Source organism: Stegostoma tigrinum, chromosome 4, assembly GCF_030684315.1.
Source record: "Stegostoma tigrinum isolate sSteTig4 chromosome 4, sSteTig4.hap1, whole genome shotgun sequence".
NCBI lineage: Eukaryota > Metazoa > Chordata > Chondrichthyes > Orectolobiformes > Stegostomatidae > Stegostoma > Stegostoma tigrinum.
This window is the reverse complement of record NC_081357.1, coordinates 92594231-92616018: the sequence shown is the minus strand read 5'-3', so window position 1 is coordinate 92616018 and position 21788 is coordinate 92594231. Positions and strand designations below refer to the sequence as shown.

At 40.6% G+C, this 21788-nt stretch overlaps 1 protein-coding gene across 2 annotated transcripts in view; it reads right to left on the bottom strand.

Annotated features, from left to right (window-relative positions):
* The window catches only part of dst (dystonin), a 528150-nt gene that overhangs the window by 238564 nt on the left and 267798 nt on the right, over window positions 1–21788 (bottom strand). The window contains exons 34-37 of one of the 2 annotated variants that reach the window (XM_048530258.2): window positions 15679–15767; window positions 13395–13530; window positions 5070–12662; window positions 2988–3137 (exon numbers count right to left, since the gene is read on the bottom strand). In XM_048530258.2, the coding sequence (XP_048386215.2) occupies window positions 2988–3137; window positions 5070–12662; window positions 13395–13530; window positions 15679–15767 (7968 nt within the window). The remainder of the gene's footprint in view (window positions 1–2987; window positions 3138–5069; window positions 12663–13394; window positions 13531–15678; window positions 15768–21788) is intronic. The other variant, XM_048530256.2, reaches the window with a different exon arrangement.

Here is a 21788-nt window from a genome sequence, read left to right as displayed (position 1 = left end):
AAAGAGCTCTGAATAAAGATCAACTGGTACCACTATACGCAGGACTCAAGTCTCCTTTTTGATATCTCTCTTCCAACAGGGGGCAAAGGAGAACTGGTGTGTGGATGCAGAAAGAAAAGTGAGCGACAGAGACGGAGGGGAGGGAGAGAGAGAGAGATGGTGAGGAGAGAGGTGTGAGTGCAGACAGAGACGATGAGGGGAGAAAGGGAGGGAAAGAGAGGGGAAGCAGAGAGATGGGTGCCAGGAGATTGGTGTGGAAAGAGGACAGCGAGGAAGAGGGGGCAGGGGGACAGGGGGCATGGCAAGACAGGATGAGCAGAGAGACGGAGGTGGGAAAGAAAGGCATTAAATAGGAATAGAGTGGGCAAGAGTTAGAGTGAGAGATGGAGCGAGCATGGGTAGAGGAAAGAGAAGAACAAAAACATATTGGTAGACAGTTTTAGCCAGGACATCAGATCACTTGTGAAAGTGCCAACCCCAGTATCCAAGACAATACCTAAGCAAGACCCTAAATGTTTAAAAACAATTGAATTGTATTCTGTACCAATATGGTCAAACGTTTTTAAGCTTCTTAAAACAACATGGACTGCATTGCTTAATTTCAGATCTATGCCAGCCATTATATTCATATGAACCTCCTCTTCACCTCAAACACTCGAACCATTAACAAGTTTCACATCCTCATCACCATCTGGATCAAGATGTTGCTCCTGAATTTGCTAATGGATTCATTATTGATCATTTAATAACAAAGACCCAGAATTTTGGAAGGCCTCATAAGTGAGAATACTTTCACTCACTCTATCCATTGAAATCCTCTCAATTTTGAAGGTATCTGTTAGATCATTCTGCACCTTGGGTTAAGAGATGACTGTTGTGATACAACAATCTAACATGATTTCAGTAGGAAGAGAGGAATTATTGCGGTGCATAACTTACAGTACGTTTAATGTTATTTTGCTTTAAAAATGGGGCCTGTGTTTTTGCTTGACATTGCAAAATTTTAAAGTAATTTTTCACTAATATGATCTCAGACTGGGTGACCTGTTCAGCACCATTAATGTGCAGTCTCTCCTGCTCCCAAACCTACCCTCCAGTTTGCAATCTCTGCTGTTTCCTGACTTATCCTCTTGCTGATCTTTGCTTTTCCAAACCTCCAACTTGGTGACACTCACATTCATCGTTACCCTCACCTGAACTTGTGTCCGCTTTCAAGACCCAGACTGATCCGAAGCTGGGAGCTCCAGAAGTATATGCTCCTGATCATTGCTTCCCTCTCCTGAGTCCTCACTGCGAGAAAGGCCTTTGGACATGAGCAGAGGCAGCAAGACCCATAGAAGCACATGTGCCAGATGAAGCTTACAGGAGGAATGAGAACCAGCAAACAGGAGAGCGAGAGAACAGTTGAAGCTGCAGGTTGGAGGGTTGGCAGCAAGAGGGTAGATTAAGCTGTGAGGAAGATCGTGAGTTGGGGCAATAAGAGACAATAGACAATAGGTGCAGGAGTAGGCCATTCGGCCCTTCGAGCCAGCAACACCATTCATTATGATCATGGCTGATCATCCACAATCACTATCCTGTTCCTGCCTTATCCCTATAACCCTTGATTCCACTATCTTTCAGAGCTCTATCCATCTCTTTCTTGAAAGTATCCAGAGACTTGGCCTCCACTGCCTTCTGGGGCAGAGCATTCCATATATCTACTACCCTCTGGGTGAAGAAGCTTTTCCTCAACTCTGTTCTAAATGGCCTACCCCTTATTTTTAAACTGTGTCCTCTGGTTCTGGACTCACCCAACAGCGGAAACATGCTTCCTGCCTCCAGAGTGTCCAATCCCTTAATAATCTTATACATCTCAATCAGATGCCCTCTCATCTTCCCAAATTCAAGTGTATATGAGCCCAGTTGCTCCAATCTTTCAACAAGAGGAAGAGCCCATTGAGACCAGAAAGATTAGAACGTAGGATCTGTGGCAAACAGGAGGTTCAGGAAGCAGAATGAGTGGCAAGCAAAAAGTTCTGAAAGTAAAATCTTTATATTTTTTGCATTTTTATTTTTCAATTCAGTTTATAAGTTATTTGATTATGAATACAGGAATTTAGCAATGTGAAAGGTTATACAGGGTGTGACTTTTTTTCTGATTCAGAATGTTCTGCAGTCCTGATAATGGCTTTTACATTGGTTTTAATGGGTAAACATAATTCACTTAGTTACTTCACTTTAAGTTGTGATTATCAGGAATACAATTCCAATTATAAATGAAGAATGTACTCCTACAGCACACACTTAATGCTCAAATGATATAATCCCAGTTACACTGAAAGCTGCTTCATAGGCTCACCCTGTATCTGCCCATAACTGAACTAAACTTACACCACAATGTCTTCCAGCACATAAACAGCCCACTTACCCCATCAGATATGTACCAGCTCTTGAAAAGTGACATCCAATTGGCCCCATTCTCTTGGTCTCTCCCTAAAGCCTGCACATTGTTCCTTTTCAGATCAGTACCCAACTCCTTGTTACAAATTATAAGTGAATCTGCTTTCACCACCTTTTCAAGCAGTGTATTCCAGATCATCATAACTCCGTGTATAAAAATTTCTTGTTTGTCTTGAAAGCGTCTTAAATCTGTGGTCTCTAGTAATTAAACTACCTGCCTAAGGTATTTTTCTCCTCATTTACTTGGTACTTCTATCAAAACTCTTTGCTGTTTTGAACACTGTTACTAAATCACTTCTTTCTGTTCCGGGCAAGAACATTCCTGACATCTCTCATCTCACCATGTAACTAAAGTGTCTGGTACCACTCCAGGTAATCTCCTTCGTATCCACTCCAAAGCAATCTTGAAGAAGGCAGTCCAACATGTCGTTGCATTACATAAGTGAAACAATCACACTTTTTCCCAGTCATGGCTCTTAAGTTGAACACACGTTTATTGTGTTTTAAATTCAGTGAGCTAGTTCCATATGAAATGTATTACTTACTTTGTGGTAATCTAGTTGTTCTTGAAGGATTTCCAGGTCTGCGTCAATTGGCTGCAGGCTCTCCAGTTGGATTCTCCTATCTTGGAGTAACCTTAAGTGAGCTTGCAGATTCTCTGCATGTTGCAGACATTGCTGTGCAATGTTACATGTCTGCAACAAAAATTGAATTAACACTTCAGCTTTGGCCTAAATCATTGTAATGTTGTGAAAAAAACAGATTATTTTCAAGATAAACATTAAATTGAACAATTTGATCATAATGAAAATGTTAATCAACTCGATATAATAAATAATACTTAAAACAAAACAATGGTGGATACAAAATGCATGAAAATAAAGCTCAGGAAATCTTGAAATTTAGAGTATTGACAATTTCTAATCTTTGTCCTAAGCCCAAAATAGTGCGCCAGGTGGCAAGAGTAAGATGTTTGCTTTTCAATTTCATGCTGGAAAAGTCAGGAACATCAGAGTTGAATCACAATAACTCAGGATGAAAAATTTGGATCAGGAGTTGGCCATTTGCCATGTTAAGCCTGTTCTGACATTTGATAAGATCACTCTTTCATGCCCTTTCTCAAAAGCATGCCTGATTGTAGATTATTTTCTAAGGCTGCTTCATTATAACTGATTCAGAGCAGAGAGAAAGGCCTATTTTGTGGTGCCTTTCATGACATCTGGATATATCAACGCATTTTTGATCCAGTGAAGTACCTTTGTTTCAGTGAAATGTAGTCACTCTTGGAATATGAAGGAAACATGTCAATCGATTTGTGCAAAACAAGCTTCCACAAACAGTAATCTGATATAGGCCAGATAATCTGTTTTAGAGATGCTAGTGAAGGATGAATATTGTCTAAATGACCAGGGAGTTCTAAATTTGATTGTAAAGTTCCTCTGCCATGTTTCATTGAGGAAAAACAACTTCATTGCCAATAATGTCTGTTCAACTTAAAAATAAAATACCTTTATGATAGACAAGAGATACAACAGAAACAATCCCACGTTCAGTTAAGAGGGGCAACAATTTGGAATACTGTTCTAAAGTAGTTTGGGATGACAATGACCTAGTGCTGTTATTCAAAAACCCAGGGTAATGTTCTGGGCACCCAGGTTCAAAACCCACCATGGCAGATGGTGCAGTTTGATTTTAATAAAAGAAAATGTGGAACTACGAATGTAATGATGACCATGAAATGACCGTCAATCGTTCAAAAGCCCATCTCATTCACTAATGTCCTTAAGGGAAGGTAACGGCCTTCCTTAATTGGTCTGGGCTGTAGCTGACTCCACATCCACATCAATGTGGTTGCTTCTTAACTGCCCTCTGAAAAAACCTAGCAAGCCACTCAGTTGTAATATTTGCTAGAAAGTCTCAAAGAATTGAAGCTGGAAGGACAACCTGGCACTGACCTAGGCACTGGAGGTGACAATTGCGACAGTATTTTCAACCCTGCAAAATTCTCCTCACTAACGTCTTAATAACACATTCCAAACCCATGACCACTCTAATCTAGAAGGACGCTGCAGCAGATACAAGGGAAAATCACCACTTGCAAGTTCCTCTCCACATATCATCCTGATTTGGAAATACATCAATGTTCCTTCAGGTCACTGAATCAAAATCCCTACTCAACAGCATTGTGGGGCTATCTACAGCACATTAATGGCTACAGTTCAAGACAGCAGCTCATCACCACATTCTCAAGGGAATCTTTGGATTAGCAACAAATCTGACCCAGCCAATGATGCCTATTTCCCATGAGTGAATAAGAAAAAATGATGGACCTAGCAAAAACCTTAACTATAAAACCTACATAGAACTGATTCAAAATTACTACTCAACTGAACTGAGAAGAGGGAATACAACGCTGAGAGCACCACAGCAAGAAAGTAATTCTATATGTGAGCTACTGTATTAAAACGTTCTTACATTATTACCTAATTGGTAATTGTTCTATTGTACGAGGAATGAGAGTGTTCCTAAGGGTACAGGCAACATTATGATCCAAGTTATTCTTGGTTTTGTGCTTTCATAATTTTCACAGTTGAACTGTATGAAGACAAATCTCAAGGATTACTAACCTGCTCATCCCCCTCAACAGTCTTGTGGTCCTCATGCTGTTCAAGTTTAATATTGGTCTCTTCCCCAGTGCCTTCCAACTGTTTCGTTTCATTAAATGCATTGTAAGACTGCATCACTAAATCCTTACTTCTCTTTCTATTTACATCTTGATCACATGATATAGTTTCAATTGTGTCCTTCATATCATCTTTATTCTCATTAATCCATTTTGCATTTTCAAAGGTGATTGGTTCCTGAATGTTTTCCATTGGTGCTTCTGTTTCATCAGGACTACTACATGACGTTGCAACGGAATCTTCACTTGTTCTTTCATTTGTACTTTGTACACGAGATTGCACTTCTCTTTCATTCATTATATTTGCATTCCAGACATGGTTTGATGCTTTGCCAAAACAGTCACTCTCCTTTATGTTCTTGGGAAATTCTTGTTGATCACTGGAAGGAGGAGACTGCATCAGCAAAGCTTCCCTTCCCTCATTTGTATTTTGGCCATCTAGGATCTCTGTCTTTTCCTTCACATTGCCTTCATCGCTCACTTTAACCCAGGAATCATTCACTGTTCGCTCAGTGGTATTCTCGTCAATATTGCTTAGCAGATACAATTCAGAATCAGTTGGTAGTTTCCTACTTCCATTTTCATTTACATATTGTCCATCTTGCCTGACTTGCAACACTTCCTTCACTTGCACAACACCCTTATTGTTGCTAATCCTGATGTCATGAGATGCTTCCTCCAACATGACTTCAGCCTGTGCATCTTCCATCAATTCCATTTCATCAGAAAAATCAGCAGATTGCATTCGTAGTTCACCTCCCTGCTTATCTTGCTTTAATTCTATCATCCTCTTCATAGTACCACCGTCATCATTTAAGCAGGCATCTTTTGATGCCCTGTCACACATGGCTACCTTCTCTATGCCTTCTTGTGATTCCGACCCACTGGTAATGGAGCCAAAATTTCCATTCCTATGACCATTTTCTTTTACCTGAATCGCTTGATTCATATTAGTCCCTTTCTCCTTGACTGCTTTCTGCAACACACCTTGAGAAGTTCCTGCAGTGCTCAGTAGCACGAGAAATCTTTCACGTAATGTCTTTTTCACTTGCCTGTCTTCCATCAAACCAGGAATTTCATGTTTTATTTCACAGAAAAGCTCATCAATCAGACTGCTGACCAGGGCTTGATTTTTCAAACTGCAAGGATCTTTCTCTTCAATTACTGCAAAAAGCGTTGCCTGTGCTTGTGCACTCATCATTGCTGGCTTCAAACAAGCAATCGACTCTGCTATTTTCAAAAACTTTTCTTCTTTCAAACCAAGTGCTTCACTAAACTCTTCATTGAGAATCTCTTGTTTTATACAATCAAAGAGAATTTCTGACTTACTTACAGCAACCCCAGTATTGCCACATAAAGTTGCCACATCCTCAACATTGGGCATTTCAGCAACGTCTTCCACCTCTGTATTGCATTCCTTTAAATCTAAGGTGTCTGCTTCTTTATTATCACCAGTTCCACTATTAATTCCAACTGTTCTTTGATCATCTGTATTTTCTGAAGACTCATTTTCAACAATTGTGAGACCACGCACATTCTCTGAATGGACAAGACTTTCCTGTTCCAAAACCAAGTTGGCTTTATCCTCAAGCTCTAATGAATTATTTATTGTTTTGTCCAATGATATCTTAAGCTTCTGACTGCCTTCAGCATTTTGATCTTGTACCTCTTCATTGATTCTTTCTTGACACAATAGATTTTCAGATTCTACAAATAATTTTTGACCATCACAGCTGGACATCTCTCCCACATTTCCTCCTGCTCCAGAAGTGTCAGACATGTTTTTCTCTAATTCTTTCACGCTACTTGCATGTTCTGCAGTGTCATTTAATGTTTCAACAAACTTTCCATCTTGCTTGCATTCATTTATCATTGTATCATCACATGAGATTTCCTCACCTTCATTTGGTTTTCTTTTGAATGCATCACTGAACTTCATATACACAGCTTTCAGCACATTCCCCACAGCCATTCCAATATTTACATTTTCTTCAGATCCTTCTGCACATTCTTCACAACCAGAATCTTGTGCAACTTGATTATTTACTTTGGAAATTCCATTTAATTGTGCTTCATCACATGGGCTGAGAATTATATCAGGCTCTCTTCCTTCAAAAATTTCTTCCAAATAGCCAATCCCTTGCAGGTCCATTAGACCATGAGCCTTGGTATTGGCTTTGGGATTGTTTGGCTCCATCTCTTCGACACATTTTTCTTCTGTAAATGTCTTTGCAGCCAATTTTCCAACTTCTTCCTTAAGTTCCTCTTCTCTTGTTAAAAGATTTTCTTTTCTAGCCAATTCTGTCTCTCGCTTGATATCTGACATGCATTCTCGAACATATGAGAAAAAGTCACCTTGCAGTGAATCTTCAAAACGAGATGGTTTGGATGGAATGTAGTCCAGTTTTTCAGGCAAATCTTCATCAGTGGTTTGGCCAGCCTGCTCCTGAAACTCGATATTGAGGGAAATACCTTGATTACTTTCCTGAACAGAGGAGCCAGAAGGTGAAGGGTTAATCTGGCAATTCAGCTCACTCTTTGCTCCAAAGTCCTGACTGGTGACTTCACCTTCTCTGGCACGTACTATGGTTTTATTATTTAACTTCTCTTTGACAGTGCTCGCCAAATCTACACCAACCGCTTGTAATTTTGATATTGGCTCAACATGTTGGACATTCAAACATTGTGCATGAGGTTTTACTGCCATGTATCTTCGCCCAGTGACTATATCTATTTTACTTATTTTCACTAAATCAGAGTAAGGAATAATGTTAATTTGGCTTTCACCAACATTGTCCTGGCTTTTGTAATGGCTCATTTCTTTTTTCAAATTTCCATTCAATGATGTTCCATCGCCAGATTCGACTTGAATCACTGACTTTCCAGTTTTGAAATCATCCGTTGTCTGGTTCCTTTCAATTTCCACTGGAAAATGTAAACACTGAGAGATTTCTTCAGAACACAAATTCTTCCCAGCATTTAAAGTGTGAATATTTTGGCAAGATGTTTCTAATTCAAACAAATCGTCAGCTAGGTCTTGACTAATTAAACCATGCCTCAAAGCATTAGTTACAGAGAGGCGAAGTCCTGATTTATGCTGAATTATACCACCATCTACAACTTGCTTGCGAAGAACAGAGAGCACAGCATCCCTTTTCACAAGGTGTCTGTCAACTGCTTCTATCACAGACAAAGGTTGTTTCGTCTGTGGATCCAATATGCCATACATTTCAAGCTGGTAACTTAGTGCCTTTAGTTTGGTCACCTCGTCGACTTGCCCTCCATTTTTTGCCTTTTCTATTTTCATCAATTGTTCAGCAGTTTTATCATCAACCAAGCAAAGCTTTGAGGCCGCAGCTACTGATAATTGATCTTCTTGTTTGAGATCCACAATGCCACCAGAAACAATTTGGCCTTCCAGCAAATGCAGAGCTATACAGGAGTTCAAAATACCAAGTCTTAGTGCATCATGAATATTGTGCAGCTTGCAGGTCTCTGGGTCAATAATTCCAGAGACCATTTTCTCAGAAAGTAATACTTTTGTCAAGAGGTCATTGTTTACAACCTGCTCCGCAGTAGCAGCCACTTCCATTATTTCTCCTGTACCAGGGTTATAGAATCCTCCAATCAATCCAAGCTTATCCAATACTTTGATAGCAATGTCACTTGGTAAAAGTCCCTTTGCCACTGCATCACTAAGGGTTAAATTTTCACCACTCTCCTCAAAACAAATTTCTCCACCTTGGAACTGTGAAACCAAAATATCCACAGCCATCTCCTCATCCAAATGTCCATGTGCCAAAGCAGCCTCAACACTGTACCTTTTACCAGTAACAGGGTCAAATATTCCACCTGTTTCAACTTCTGATTTGTACTGTTTTATCAAAGCTGACCTGTCCCATTTCCTACTTTCATCTGGCTCTAAAGAAATCTTGTCCGGAACTTCTTCTTCATCCTCTTCTTTGTATAAATTTCTCCCATTAACTGTGTAGATGCCTTCAGCATTCTTCAATGTGACTGCACCGTCAAGTGGGCCCTCTTGCAATGGACATCTAACATCAAGACAGCAGTCATTTATCACTTTATCCACTATTATTAGATTACCCACTGATGCACCTTGTTCAGAAGTTCCACAGTTCTTCATTGTTTCATGCTCAGCCTTAATATTCACTTGTTTGTGCTGATTTTGCTCATTGGCATTTGAATTTAATTCTGCATCATTTAGCAAACTAAATTCCCTGCTTGCCATTTGTGTGGAACATTCAAATACATCCTCAATATCTTCAACTCCAGAAGGACTAAACATTTGAATCTCTTCTGCTCCTGTTAGCTCTTCAATACACCACGGTATTTCTTGGCTATCTGCGATATCTTCCAATCCTTCCACACTTGTAATGAATTTGGTCCTCCCATTTTCAACCTCACCACCTACTGAGGCAAACCCAGCATATTGGTGAATGGCACCATCTTCAACTGTATTTGTGGGTCCATTCAAACCATTCCCTAACACACTGTCATTGTTACCTTCTTCACTGGAATTTGTATTTTCAATCTCTAACAAACTATCTCTCACAACACATTTGTCAGCAGTCTCCATTTTATCTAAGTCTGCTATGTCATCCAATGTTTCAATGATCTTTATAAGTTTCTGCTTTGATTCCTGATGGCCCTCAGTATCATTGGTAGATTGTGCACCTTTACTTCCAATTTCTGTAGGGTTCAGATCCAACATTTCATTGGGTATGGAGAAACATTCTTCCACTGATGGACTCATTACATCACACCCTGTTTCCATTGAGGAATCTGTGTGTGTTTCTATTAACTTATGAACACTGAATTGGTTTTCAAAATTGCTACCTCTTAGTTCATATTTATCAGCAACATGTGAATGCTTGTCATCTGTAAGCAATTGTTCTTCATCCTTCGTTTTCATTGTGACATCTATCTTCATATTTTCACTTTCTGCATCAGAAGTACCAAAAAAATCTTCATGTGTGTCTGCAATATCATCTAATGTTTTAATTGTCCTTATTTCATTTATTCCACATACAAGGTGTTTACTTGTTTCTGCCTCAGTTTCTAATTGTTCTGAAATGAATATATCTTTCCAAGTTGGCAGTTGTGATTCCAAAGGAAGAGAGTTTGCAGTTGTACCTGCTATGTTGTTTTTGTATTCCACTGATAGTTCAGCAATATTTTGTCTTCTGCCTGGATCATTAAAATCTTCCAGTTCTGAAGCTTCTAAGCACTGTTGAGCAGCCACGCTGTTTGCAGTTTTGTGAGCATGCTCTGTGTGGATCACAAATGTGTCTTCAAATTTTTGAGTACCATTGCTTCCTTTATCACCCCCCTGCATACCAGATGATGCATCTAGACCCAACGTCTTCTTCAGGTCTTCTCCAAAGCCTCTTTGGAGGCCCATGGCCAATGGAAATGGAGTGAACTTATTGCATTCATGAGGTAGAGATGACTGCTCTATTGGAATCCTCAGGCTGATTTCAGCTGCCAAAGGTTCTGCTGAAGACACAGTCTTGGCAACCTTTTCCTCTTGGAATGAATCTGCAGTTTGCAACACTGAAATTAACACTTGAGTAACCTGATCATCTTTTGGAACCTCTTCACTTTTTCTCAAATGGTTTCCCAAGTCTCTTTCAAAAGAATTAACATGGTTGGTTTGTCTGGTTGTAAAGTCTGAATGCACACTTAAGTTTTCAGGAAGAGATGGCACTTCAGGACAACCTGCAAAAGTTTCTAATGCTTCAGTTGCCTGAATTGCTTTGCCTTCTTTGATGTCGGTCACACAATTTCTTGGACTATCTATCATCTGTGAACATGCATTCTCTTCAAGGTCATTTGTTGGAAAGTGTTGCACACCAGGCATCCTATATAATGCTTCACTATTGATACTTCCACAATATTCACTTGGTGTATCAACACTCTGTTTTTCTACTCTATCATCTGAATCCAACCTTTCAGAACAAATATGGCTTTTAAGAAAGCTGATACCTTCTGACTTTTTTCCATCTTCCGACAGAATCTCAAATACACTGGCATCTTGAATATGAAGGCACTCTTGCTGATTTTCTAATGGAACATCTATGTCACTTGCTTCCATCACCATTTTAATCTTTTCATTCAAGTCGCTATTAACCAAAAGTAGTCTCCTTCCTGAGCCTGCATCCATATAGCTGTGCATCATCAGATATGATACAAATTTCTGTTGTATTTCCATCTGCTGTAGAGTTGAATTCTCATCTCTGTCTCTTTCTTTAACACCAGTAGGGTCATCCATAGCACAAGTTTCGATTTCACAATTTGATCCCCAGTTCAAGATGTCTTCATGTGAAGATGGAAAGTGTTTGTTGTCAGGCATCAAGTCAGGTATTGTTGTTGTGCTTAGAATATGTGCTGCCTTCTTGTCTACTATACCTAGCCTGCTTGCTTCCTCAGGTGTGAGCACTGATGAGCTCTCAGGAATGTAAAGGGCTGCTATTTTTTGCCTATTATTCAAGATTTTGTGGGCTAATTCATTCGTTATCACTCCTTGTTGCAAAGAGGTGTTGATAGAAAATATCTCTCCAGAATCAGGCCAGATAAGACCCATAAATACCTGCTGTGATTCTAGGACTAAAAGTGCACTGCTTGACGATATTAAATTGCACTGCACAGCTTCATCCATGGTTAATCTCCTGCCAGTAGCTGGGTTGATAATGCCTCCTGTTTGAACTTGGTGAGTGAGGAGGTCTGAAGCTACATTGTGATCAATGAGACCACACACCAAAGCTTCATCTACTGTTAGCCGAGCTCCTGTCTGAGGGTGAATAAGCCCGCCAGCGAACAGCTGAGCACCAAGAAGCCTGATCATCACTTCACGGTCTATGAGGCCTTCATGGACTGCCCGTAGAACACTGACTTGTCTGCCAGATCTCAAGCTGATTGTGCCCCACTCTCCTTGATTTATACGAAGCAGTCTTAGTCCAGTTTCTCTATCCACTGTGACTCTTTGCATTAATTCCATTAATGATAGCTTCTCAGCTGTATTTGGATCAATCAGCTCCTTGCACATCTTCTGCCTCTCTTGCAATTTGAAGTACAGCTGAGCAGTGATGAGTTCTCTCTGAAAAACTTCCTCAAGATTGAGCCTTTCACCCGTGGCTGGAACCCTGAGTCCTCCAGTGGCAAACTGTGCCTCCAGGACTTTAATGACCAATATCTCTGAGATAATGTTGTTGTCATAAATACTAACAACAGGATGGGTGTCACGTGATTCACATAAGGTTCTTGAAATAATTTTGGCAGAATTACTCAATTCTTCCAGTTGGTTGAAGATCTTTTCATCTATCAACTGACATCTCAAGGCTTCTTCTATACTGAGGCATTGCTTTGTTTCTGGAAGAATCAGGCCTGACTCAATGACCTGAGCTTCCAGCAAAATCACCCCTGTGTTGTAATCTATAAAGCCATGGCATATTGCAGGGAATATTGGATAAACCATCCCAGTCACCAGATCAAGAACACCTGCAATGGTTTCATGGTCCTGAAAATCAAAAGAAGAAAGAAGAGTATTTACAAGGGGGAATACAGTTGGCACCAAAAATAATCAAATACAAACACCAAATAATCATTACCTCCAAGCTCTTCAGAACCCATCCAAAACACACTTCAGTTATGGCAACTACAATGAAACAATAATGTGTACTTACCAGGAAGGTGAATGTTAGCGATGCAACAGCAAAAGTGAGGCCCAGTTTTGGTGTTGATAGAAGTCATTTATTTTATAAAATGTCCCACATGCACATCCTTTAATGCTAAAGTATCATCCGTGTAGTTTAAAGGGTTAGTCATATCAGGAAGCAAAAGAGCATTACTTTTAGTGTGTGACATGACGTGTAGTGCACTTACAGAACTTAAGCACCATGCTTCTGTTCACAGAAAAAGGAAAGAATTAGGTATTCAACATTGTGATAACCATGCTATGCATGTTTACAGCATACAGAAGTGAAGTTCTTTACAAAGCCTTTTCTCACTCAATAAAAGGAAATCCATCTCTCAGCATATCACATTTGCAGTTATTTAAAAAAATTAAGCACACATTTATCAAAAGTTTGAAAGCATTTGCTTATTTGCTTGATGACACCTTCATGAACAATCCAACTGAACTGAATTTAGGATTTTTGGATGGTTAATGACAAGGTATCCCATATTAATATCCAGCTTTGCTGCAGAAATGCAACTTTAAACATGTCCTGAACTCAGAATTGCTTATTACCTTCTCCACTGTCTCTTCAGCTAGTGTGCTTTGCATTTGCTGGAGGCCCTCAGAAGACTCCTCACACAACTTATTATAAGTTTCCTGAAGAGATTCAAGTTGTTTCTCTGTTTGCTGCTTATCTTCTTCTGATATCCTACAGTTTAAAAAAAAGTGCAGAAATGAGCTTTTGTCAGCATTAACAATCCAGTGAAATAAAAACTCTTCATAGACATAAATCAACACAAGAGTAAATTAATATGAACTTGCTATTTGGAAGATTTAAAACAAAATGATCCCATTACGACGTAAATTCCTTATGGCCATGCTCTCAGAGGTGTGTGCTAATCAATTGGGACAAATGGCCACCAGATTTAAAGGAAGTCAGTACATGCACAAGAAAATGCACTAGCCGAGTTTTTTTCAGTAAGGAAGTGAGGAAGCAGATAGCCTCTCTTGGATGATTTCTAGTTTCCGAGACAACAGAAAGTGTGTCAGAACTGTAAACAAAGAACTTTGTTGACAATGCACCTCGGAGATTGATTCATCACCAACTACATAGTCACTTGGCTCCAGAAGGAAACTCCCAGGCAAACATAAAAACATAGAAAATAGGAGCAGGAGGAGGCCATTCAGCCCCCCTTTGAGCCTACTCTACCATTCTTCACAATCCTGGCGATTATCCAAATCAATAGCTTAATCCTGTTTTCTCCCCATAGCCTTTGATCTCATCCACCCCAAGAGCTATATCTAATAAAAACCAAACAAACTGCGGATGCGATAAATCAGGAACAAAAACAAAGTTGCTGGAAAAGCTTGGCAGGTCTGGCAGCATCTGTGGAGGAGAAAACAGAGTTAACGTTTCGGGTCGAGTTCTGAGGAAGGGTCACCGGGCCCGAAACGTTAACTCTGTTTTCTCCTCCACAGTTGCTGCCAGACCTGCTGAACTTTTCCAGCAACTTTGCTTTTGTTTCTGCTATATCTAATAGCCTCTTGAATATATTCAATGTTTGGCATCAACTACTTCCTGTGATAATGAATTCCACAGGCTCACCACTCTTTGGATGAAGAAATGTCTCCTCATCTCCATCCTAAATGGTCTACACCAAATCCTCATACTATGACTCCTGGGTGTGGACACACCCACCATCGGGAACATCCTCCCTGCATCTCCCCTGTCCAGCCCTGTTAGAATTTTATAAGTTTCTATGTGATCCCCTCTCATTTGTCTGAATTCCAGCAAAAACAATCCCGACCTAGTCAATCTCTCCTCATTTGTCAGACCCACCATCCCTGGAATCAGCCTGGTAAACCTTCACATACTCCCTCAAGAGTAAGAGCATCCTTTCTCAGAAAAGGAAATCAAAACTGCTCACAATATTCTAGGTGTGGCCTCACTAAGGCCCTATATAACTGCCATAACACACCCTTGCTCCTAAACTCAAAGCCTCTCGTAATGAGGCCAACATACCATTTGCCTTCTTTACCACCAGCTGCACCTGCATGCTTAACTTCAGCAACTGGTGCACAAGGCAAACCAGGTCCCACTGTACACTCCACTCTCCCAATTTACAGCCACTTAGGTAGTAATCTGCCTTCTTGCTTTTGCTTCCAAAGTGAACAGCCTCACATTTATCCAAATTATGCTGCATCTGTCATTGAATTGCCTACTTAAGCAACCTGTCAAGATCACGCTGAAGGATCTCTGCATCCTCATCACAGTTCACTCTCCCATCCAACTTGGTATCATCTGTAAACTTGGAGGTGTTACATTTTGCTCCCTCATCCAAACCATTAACGCATATTGTGAATGGCAGTGGTCCCAGCACCAATCCCTAGTTACTGAAAAGAAGCTGGAACTATTGTATTGCAATTGTACACAGCGATCCTATTAATAAGGACTTTCTTCCCAAATGGGCTGAGAATAAAAGCTCAGAACAAGGGCAAAAATCAGCCAAAGATCTAGTTAGCATCTATCTTAATTGCAGCAGGAAAATGCTGGAGAAACTCAGCAGGTTAAGCAGTGTCTTTAGAGCAAGAAACAGAGTTAATGTTTTGAGCACAATGTGACTCTTCCTCAGAACACAAAGGGGTTGGAAAACAATGGTTTTTATGCTGTTAAGAAAGGGGAAGGGGCATTGAGTGGAAGAGATTGTGAGGGTGCCCAGAGCAAAAGACAAAGGTTGCAAACAGTGGTGAAGGAGATAGAGATGGGTCCTATTTTCTCCTTTTCACACGCTCATTCACACCCATTATACATTTCTATTAACTCTTGAATATTACCAGATGGAAAGAATAAACTAACTTGTCACTGTGCTTAGCCAAGAATATCTGCGTCGTGTGAATAGCTTCAGCAATCTCTTCTTTTTTGTTCGACAATTCCACATAAAGCATCTGGAACAAATAAGGGATAACAATGAGGTTATTACCAAACAGGGATGTTTACAAAAACTCTCATATTTGCCTCAAAGACATCCACTGAAAATGCACCGGCCGTTTAATGCTGATGTGAGGAACCATTTCTACACACAAAGGGATGTGGAAATCTGGAACTACTGCCACACCTTAAGAATTTGTTGATGCTAAGGTCAATTGAGCATTTAAAATCTGTGATAAATACACTTGACAAACAAAAATCTATCAACTGGTATGCAACCAGAAGGGTAGATAGAGTTAAGATATGGATCAGACACACTTCAGCTGAATAGCAGAACAGGCTCGAGAAACTGAACGGCCTTTTGCTGTTGAATTAAGGGGGATTTTGTGGGATGGGAGCTGGGGGGAGAAGGTTATTTCTCAAAAAGTGAATTGCATGAGTAACTGAAGAGGAAGAATGCTCCTACCAGAATGTTCAGGACTACTAATTTCATAGCTCTTTCAAAGAGGAAAGGTGGGTGAAATAACCTCCTCCTGCATGGTTTTCCATCATTAGTTTAAAATAATAAGGTATTACCATCATCATTGTTGAAAAATATTCGGAAATGGCTTCTGATAATTGTTTCCACCACCTCTAGCAAGATGCCGCCACCAGACATGTATTGTCCTCCCCTCCCTTGTCCACCTTCCACAGGGACCGTTCCCTCCATGACACCCTGGTCCACACTTCCTTCACCCTCAACACCTTCCCACAGCCCTATGGCACCTTCCCCTGTAACCAGCAAAGATGCAACACCTGCCCATTTACCTCCTCCTTCCCCAGAATCCAAGGGCCCAAACATACTTTTCAGATGAAGCAACACTTCACCTGCACTTCCAAGAAACTAGCCTACTGCATTCACTGCTCACAATGTGATTTTCTCTACATTGGGGAAACGAAACATAGACTTGGCAACCACTTTGCAAAAAAGACCTGAACTACCTGTTGCCTGCCACTTCAGTGCACCACCCTGCTCCCTGGCCAACATCTCTGTCTCTGGCTTGCTACAGTGTTCCAGTGAAGCCCAGCGCAAGTTGGAGGAACAACACCTCATTTTCCCCTTGGGGACCCTACAGCCCTCCGGACTCAGTACTGAGTTCAATAATTTTAGGACCTAAACTCTCCCATGTCTCAGCCCCCCACCCCACATACAGGCCTTGTTACCACATAGCCTGCCATTACACAGCCCCTGTTGTTAGTCACTAACAGTCCCCATTAACAACTATTCACCCTCCCAGCCTGATCATTAGCAACCCCTTTGTCTGTCCAACTGTCTTTCTCTCTCTTTGGGCTCTATCCTATCGTTTGCTCCCTACCCTACCCACCTCCCTATTTTCTGCATACAAACTGACATTTTTCCAGCCACCATCAGTTCTGAGGAAGGGTCATCGGACCTGAAACGTGAACTCTGTTTTCTCCTTCACAGATGCTGCCAGACTTGCTGAGCTTTGCCTGCAATTTTGTTTTTGTTCCTGATTTACAGTATCCACAGTTCTTTTGGTTCTTATTTTGAAAAGATATTCTCTACCGAGCAATGAAGTGGAGTGATAGTAATGAGGTCAGCCAGGTAGATCTCACGGAATATGTGTTCCCTCATTGGTGCTGTTAATCTGGTCCATTCAGGGAGCAAATGGGTGACAGATATAAACAGGAGTGCCAGAGGCTCTGTTCACTCTCAGAGGCGGCTCTGAGGAAACTGGGTCAGTGTCAGAGATTTTCTGAGTTTAAATAAAATGTAACTTAGTGACAGGATACAGCTCTCCATGGTGTTATTTCAGTAGGATGAAAAACTAGCCCCGAGGACAGCATTTTAAAGAAGTAACCCTTGCCAGTGTACAAGTTCAGCAGTGATATAGCTGAAATAGATTTCCTTAGGAACTTAGGCACGACCAAATTTACAAGAATTGAGATATCTGAAGTCGGTGAAAGACAATGAGCAAGACTCTCAACTGGCTAGACAGACAATATTATCCTTTCTTTCTCTGGGTCATTGGACAAAGAACAGTTGCCTACAGCATTTGGTTTGAAACCAAAACCAAACACTAGTTTCTCACATACCAGCTGCAAACCATTGACAAATTTTGGTTAATATTACCTTTCTATTACAGAAAAGCAAAGTTCACACAGTTATTTTTCTACAAATCCAAAACAAAAAACAGTAATAGTGTGGACCTAAGCCACTCTAAATAAATTGGTGACACAAAAGGAAGTGAATCATTAAACAATGAAGTATGGAAAGAGGCTATGTAGCTAATTTTGCCTCTTTGGAGTGTCTATCCCATTACTCATTCTTTTCAAATAGCCCAGTAACTTTTTCCCTTTTATTATTTAGCCAATCATCTTTGGAAAGATATTCTTAACATTTGAGAAATCAAAGTAGAAATAGGCCTCTTGTTCTAAAGACCTTCCTTCCTAAAGCCCAATCACTTCATTCAGTAGACAGATTTGACTATTTGAAAATACACTTATGGATTGTTTTTAAAATGAAAACTGAATTTACATTCATACGCAGAACCCTGTTATTTGTAGTTAAAAAATGAAACTGTCCATACATTGCACTTTTTTAATTGAAGGATTTAACATGGGGAGGCAATGGCCTCAATGTATTATCGTTGGACTGTTAATTCAGAGACCCAGATAATGTGCTGGGGATCAGTTTTCAAATCCCATCACAGCAGATGGTGGAATTTGAATTCAATTAATAAAAAATATCTGGAATTAAGAATCTAATCATGGCCATGAACTCATTGTCAATTGTTGGGAAAATCCTTCTGGTTTATTAATGTCCTTTAGGGAAGGAAACTGCTATCCTTACCTGGTCTGGCGCACGTGTGACTCCAGACCCACAGCAATGTGGTTGACTCTAAACTGCCCTCTGGGCAATTAGGGATGGGCAATAAATGCTGCCTGGTCAGTGACACCCTCATCCCGTGAATGAATAGAGAAACAAAAAATTGAAGTAGGGAAAATCAAAATCGCTAATCTCTGCTGCGCTCCCCATACAGCAACCAATAACTGACTGCACTGACAAATCAGAGTCTCCCTGCCTGGTATGACCAGAAAACAAGGTGGCCACAAAGGGATATAGAAAGGTTAAGTGAGTGGACAAAGATCTGGCAAATGGATAGTTATGCGGGAGAATATGAAATTGTCCATTTTGGCAGAAAGAGTAAAGTAGAAGCTTATTATCTGACTGGTGAAAAGTTAAGGAGCACTGAGTCGCAGAGGGATCTGGATGTCCAAGTGCATGAATCACAAAAGGCTAACATGTAGGTACAGTAATTAGTTAGGAAAATGTTAATAGAATGTTATTGTTTACTATGTGGGGAATTCAATACAAAAGTAGGGAGGTTATGTTTCGATTAAGAATTATTAAGAACTGCCGATGCTGGAGTCAGAGATAACACAGTGTAGAGCTGGATGAACACAGCAGGCTAGGCAGCATCAGAGGAGCAGGAAAGCTGACGTTTTGAGTCGGGACCCTTCTTTAGAAAAAAAGGAAGGGTTCCGGCCTGAAACGGCAGCTTTCCTACTCCTTTGATGCTACCTGGCCTGCTGTGTTCCACCAGCTCCACACTGTGTTATCTATGCTTCAGTTATACAGGGCACTGGTGAGAGTACATATGGAGTATTGTGTGCAGCCCTAGTCACTGTATGTTAGGAACGATGTTAATGTGTTGTGAACAGCTCAGGGAAGGTTTACCAGACTAATACCTGGGATGGGCAATTTGTCTTATGAGGAATGTTTGATCAGAACAGTCTCGTATCCGCTGGAGTTTTGAAGTGTACGGAGCAACTCAATTGGAACATACAATATCCTGAAGGGTCTCAACTGGATGTGGAAAGGAGGTTTCTTGTTGTGAGAGAATCTAAATCTACAGGTCACTGTTTAACAACAAGGGGTTGTCAATTAAAACAGAGACAAGGAAAAATGTTTTCTTACAGGACTTGAGAATCAGAGTCCTTGAATAGTTTTAAGGTAGAGGTAGATTGATTCTTGACAGGCAAAAGAACAAAAGGTTATTGGTGGGTGGGGATGGGAATAAGGATTTTTCCTGATGGTGGAGTAAGATTGAGGGGCCATGTGGTCACAATTCACATGTTCCTAATCAACCAGGACTGACAGTGAATAGTTCTGGCTACATCTCCATATGGATCAACCAATTAGCACCTTTTTCCTGTTCTGTATCCTCTTTCTAGGTTTTGTTTCTTATACTCCAGTCCTGAAGAGTGCCAGACCAAGAGCTTCAACTTAATGTCTCTTTTTTGTCAATTTCACGCTGTATTAACAAATAATTACTTATGATACCCCATTTCACCAAGACCATACTATTCTAGCATAGTTTGACAAAGGTCCAAATTTAAGGACTTACAAGGGCACTAAGATCTACCCTGCTGCAAACAAAATTCATTACCATCAGGCACTAATCATCAGGCTGGAGGCAATCTCGCCTGGAATCTAGAAATAAGTGGAAAGAATTCGAATGCTGGGTTGACAATTCCAAGATTCCTGAAATGATCAGGGCATGAACCAAAGCACTGTAGGACTGCCAATCTACCTTGATTTTAAAATTTTCATCCTTCTGTGTGTAGTGATTCTAACTAGGTCAGCCAGCTGGACCTAATAGAATAGCAGTTCCCTGACTGGGGTTGTTAATCTGGTCGAGTCGTGGAGCCCCAACTGACATAAAAAGATTGATGTCAGAGATACTGATTCTCTTGTGCCTGACTCTGTATCAGGCAGTACTACATTCAAGGACTCTTCATGCGTGAATAAAGGATGACTTGGGGGCAGGATAACGGCCTATGAGTTAACTTAAACAATTTAGGTCTAGTAGGATTCTTTTGCTGTCTCTAGTCTGCATACTGGCAACTACAATGGCTTGCCTGCCAGGATCCTGAAAGAAATTTTAACTGTTTGCCTGAGGGATTTACTGTGGGCCAACCTACAGTCCTTCTGATCAGGATACGTTCTGAGTGAGGCTGTGCAACTATGCAATTGCATGCACTCAAGTGGCATTCCATCAGCATTTTTGCATAGTTACATCATTAATCCCACAAATCAGATGGTCTCTAAGTATCTCATTAAGGGTCAAACCAAATTTACAGGATTCTGCCAGTCATCTTAACCTAGTCAAGAACCTGGGTAATCCTTTTTGGGGTTTTTGAGTTGCTGAGTAAAAGTAATAGCATCTCAGAATTAGAGGAGGTTGGCATCATAATATTTCTTAACTATGTTAATCAATTCTTGTAAGGTTTTAGTATCTGCTGCATCAGGGAAAGTGAGGCTCCTAATGGCAGTAACAGCTGCAGCTCCACAGACTGTCAGGAGAATTACTCTTGTTAATCATCTGCCACAATGTCGCTTGCTGCTGGAAGAGGCTGCTGAGGAGCTCTTAGTGCAGGAGGTTAGCTCCCATGTGTAACAGACTATCTATCATACCCAGGTGGCTCTCCAAGGACACGGATCAGCCCACGGCCACAGATTTAGAGGGGGAGTGATGTAGTGATTGGAACGATGTCAGCCAAGTGGACCCTGTTTGGGGTTGTTAATCTGGTCCAATCAAGGAGCCATGGCTGACATATAAAAAAGGCTAAGTGTCAGAGATACTGGCATTCTGGTGTCTAAATCTATATGATGCAGTCCTATAGTCAAGGACTGCTCATGTGTAAATAAAGATGAGATACCAGCCTCTGTGTGCAAATCTCACCATTCTCCATTTCCACAATCTCTTTCATCCACAGTGCTTCTACAATTCTAGTTCTTGTGTATTACCAACTTCACCATAGGAGGCTACGCCCCCAGTTGTCTAAGTCCTGAAATTATTTCGTCAAACCGTTCCATCTTTCAGCAAACCTTTGGTCACCCATCCCAATAGCTCCACATACAGCACAGTGTCAATTTTTTTTTAATACTGTGCTCTGGTGAAGTGCTTTGCAATATAGTACAAGGTGTAAGGCACAACATCATTGCAAGTCATTCTTTTTGCTTGTCTGTG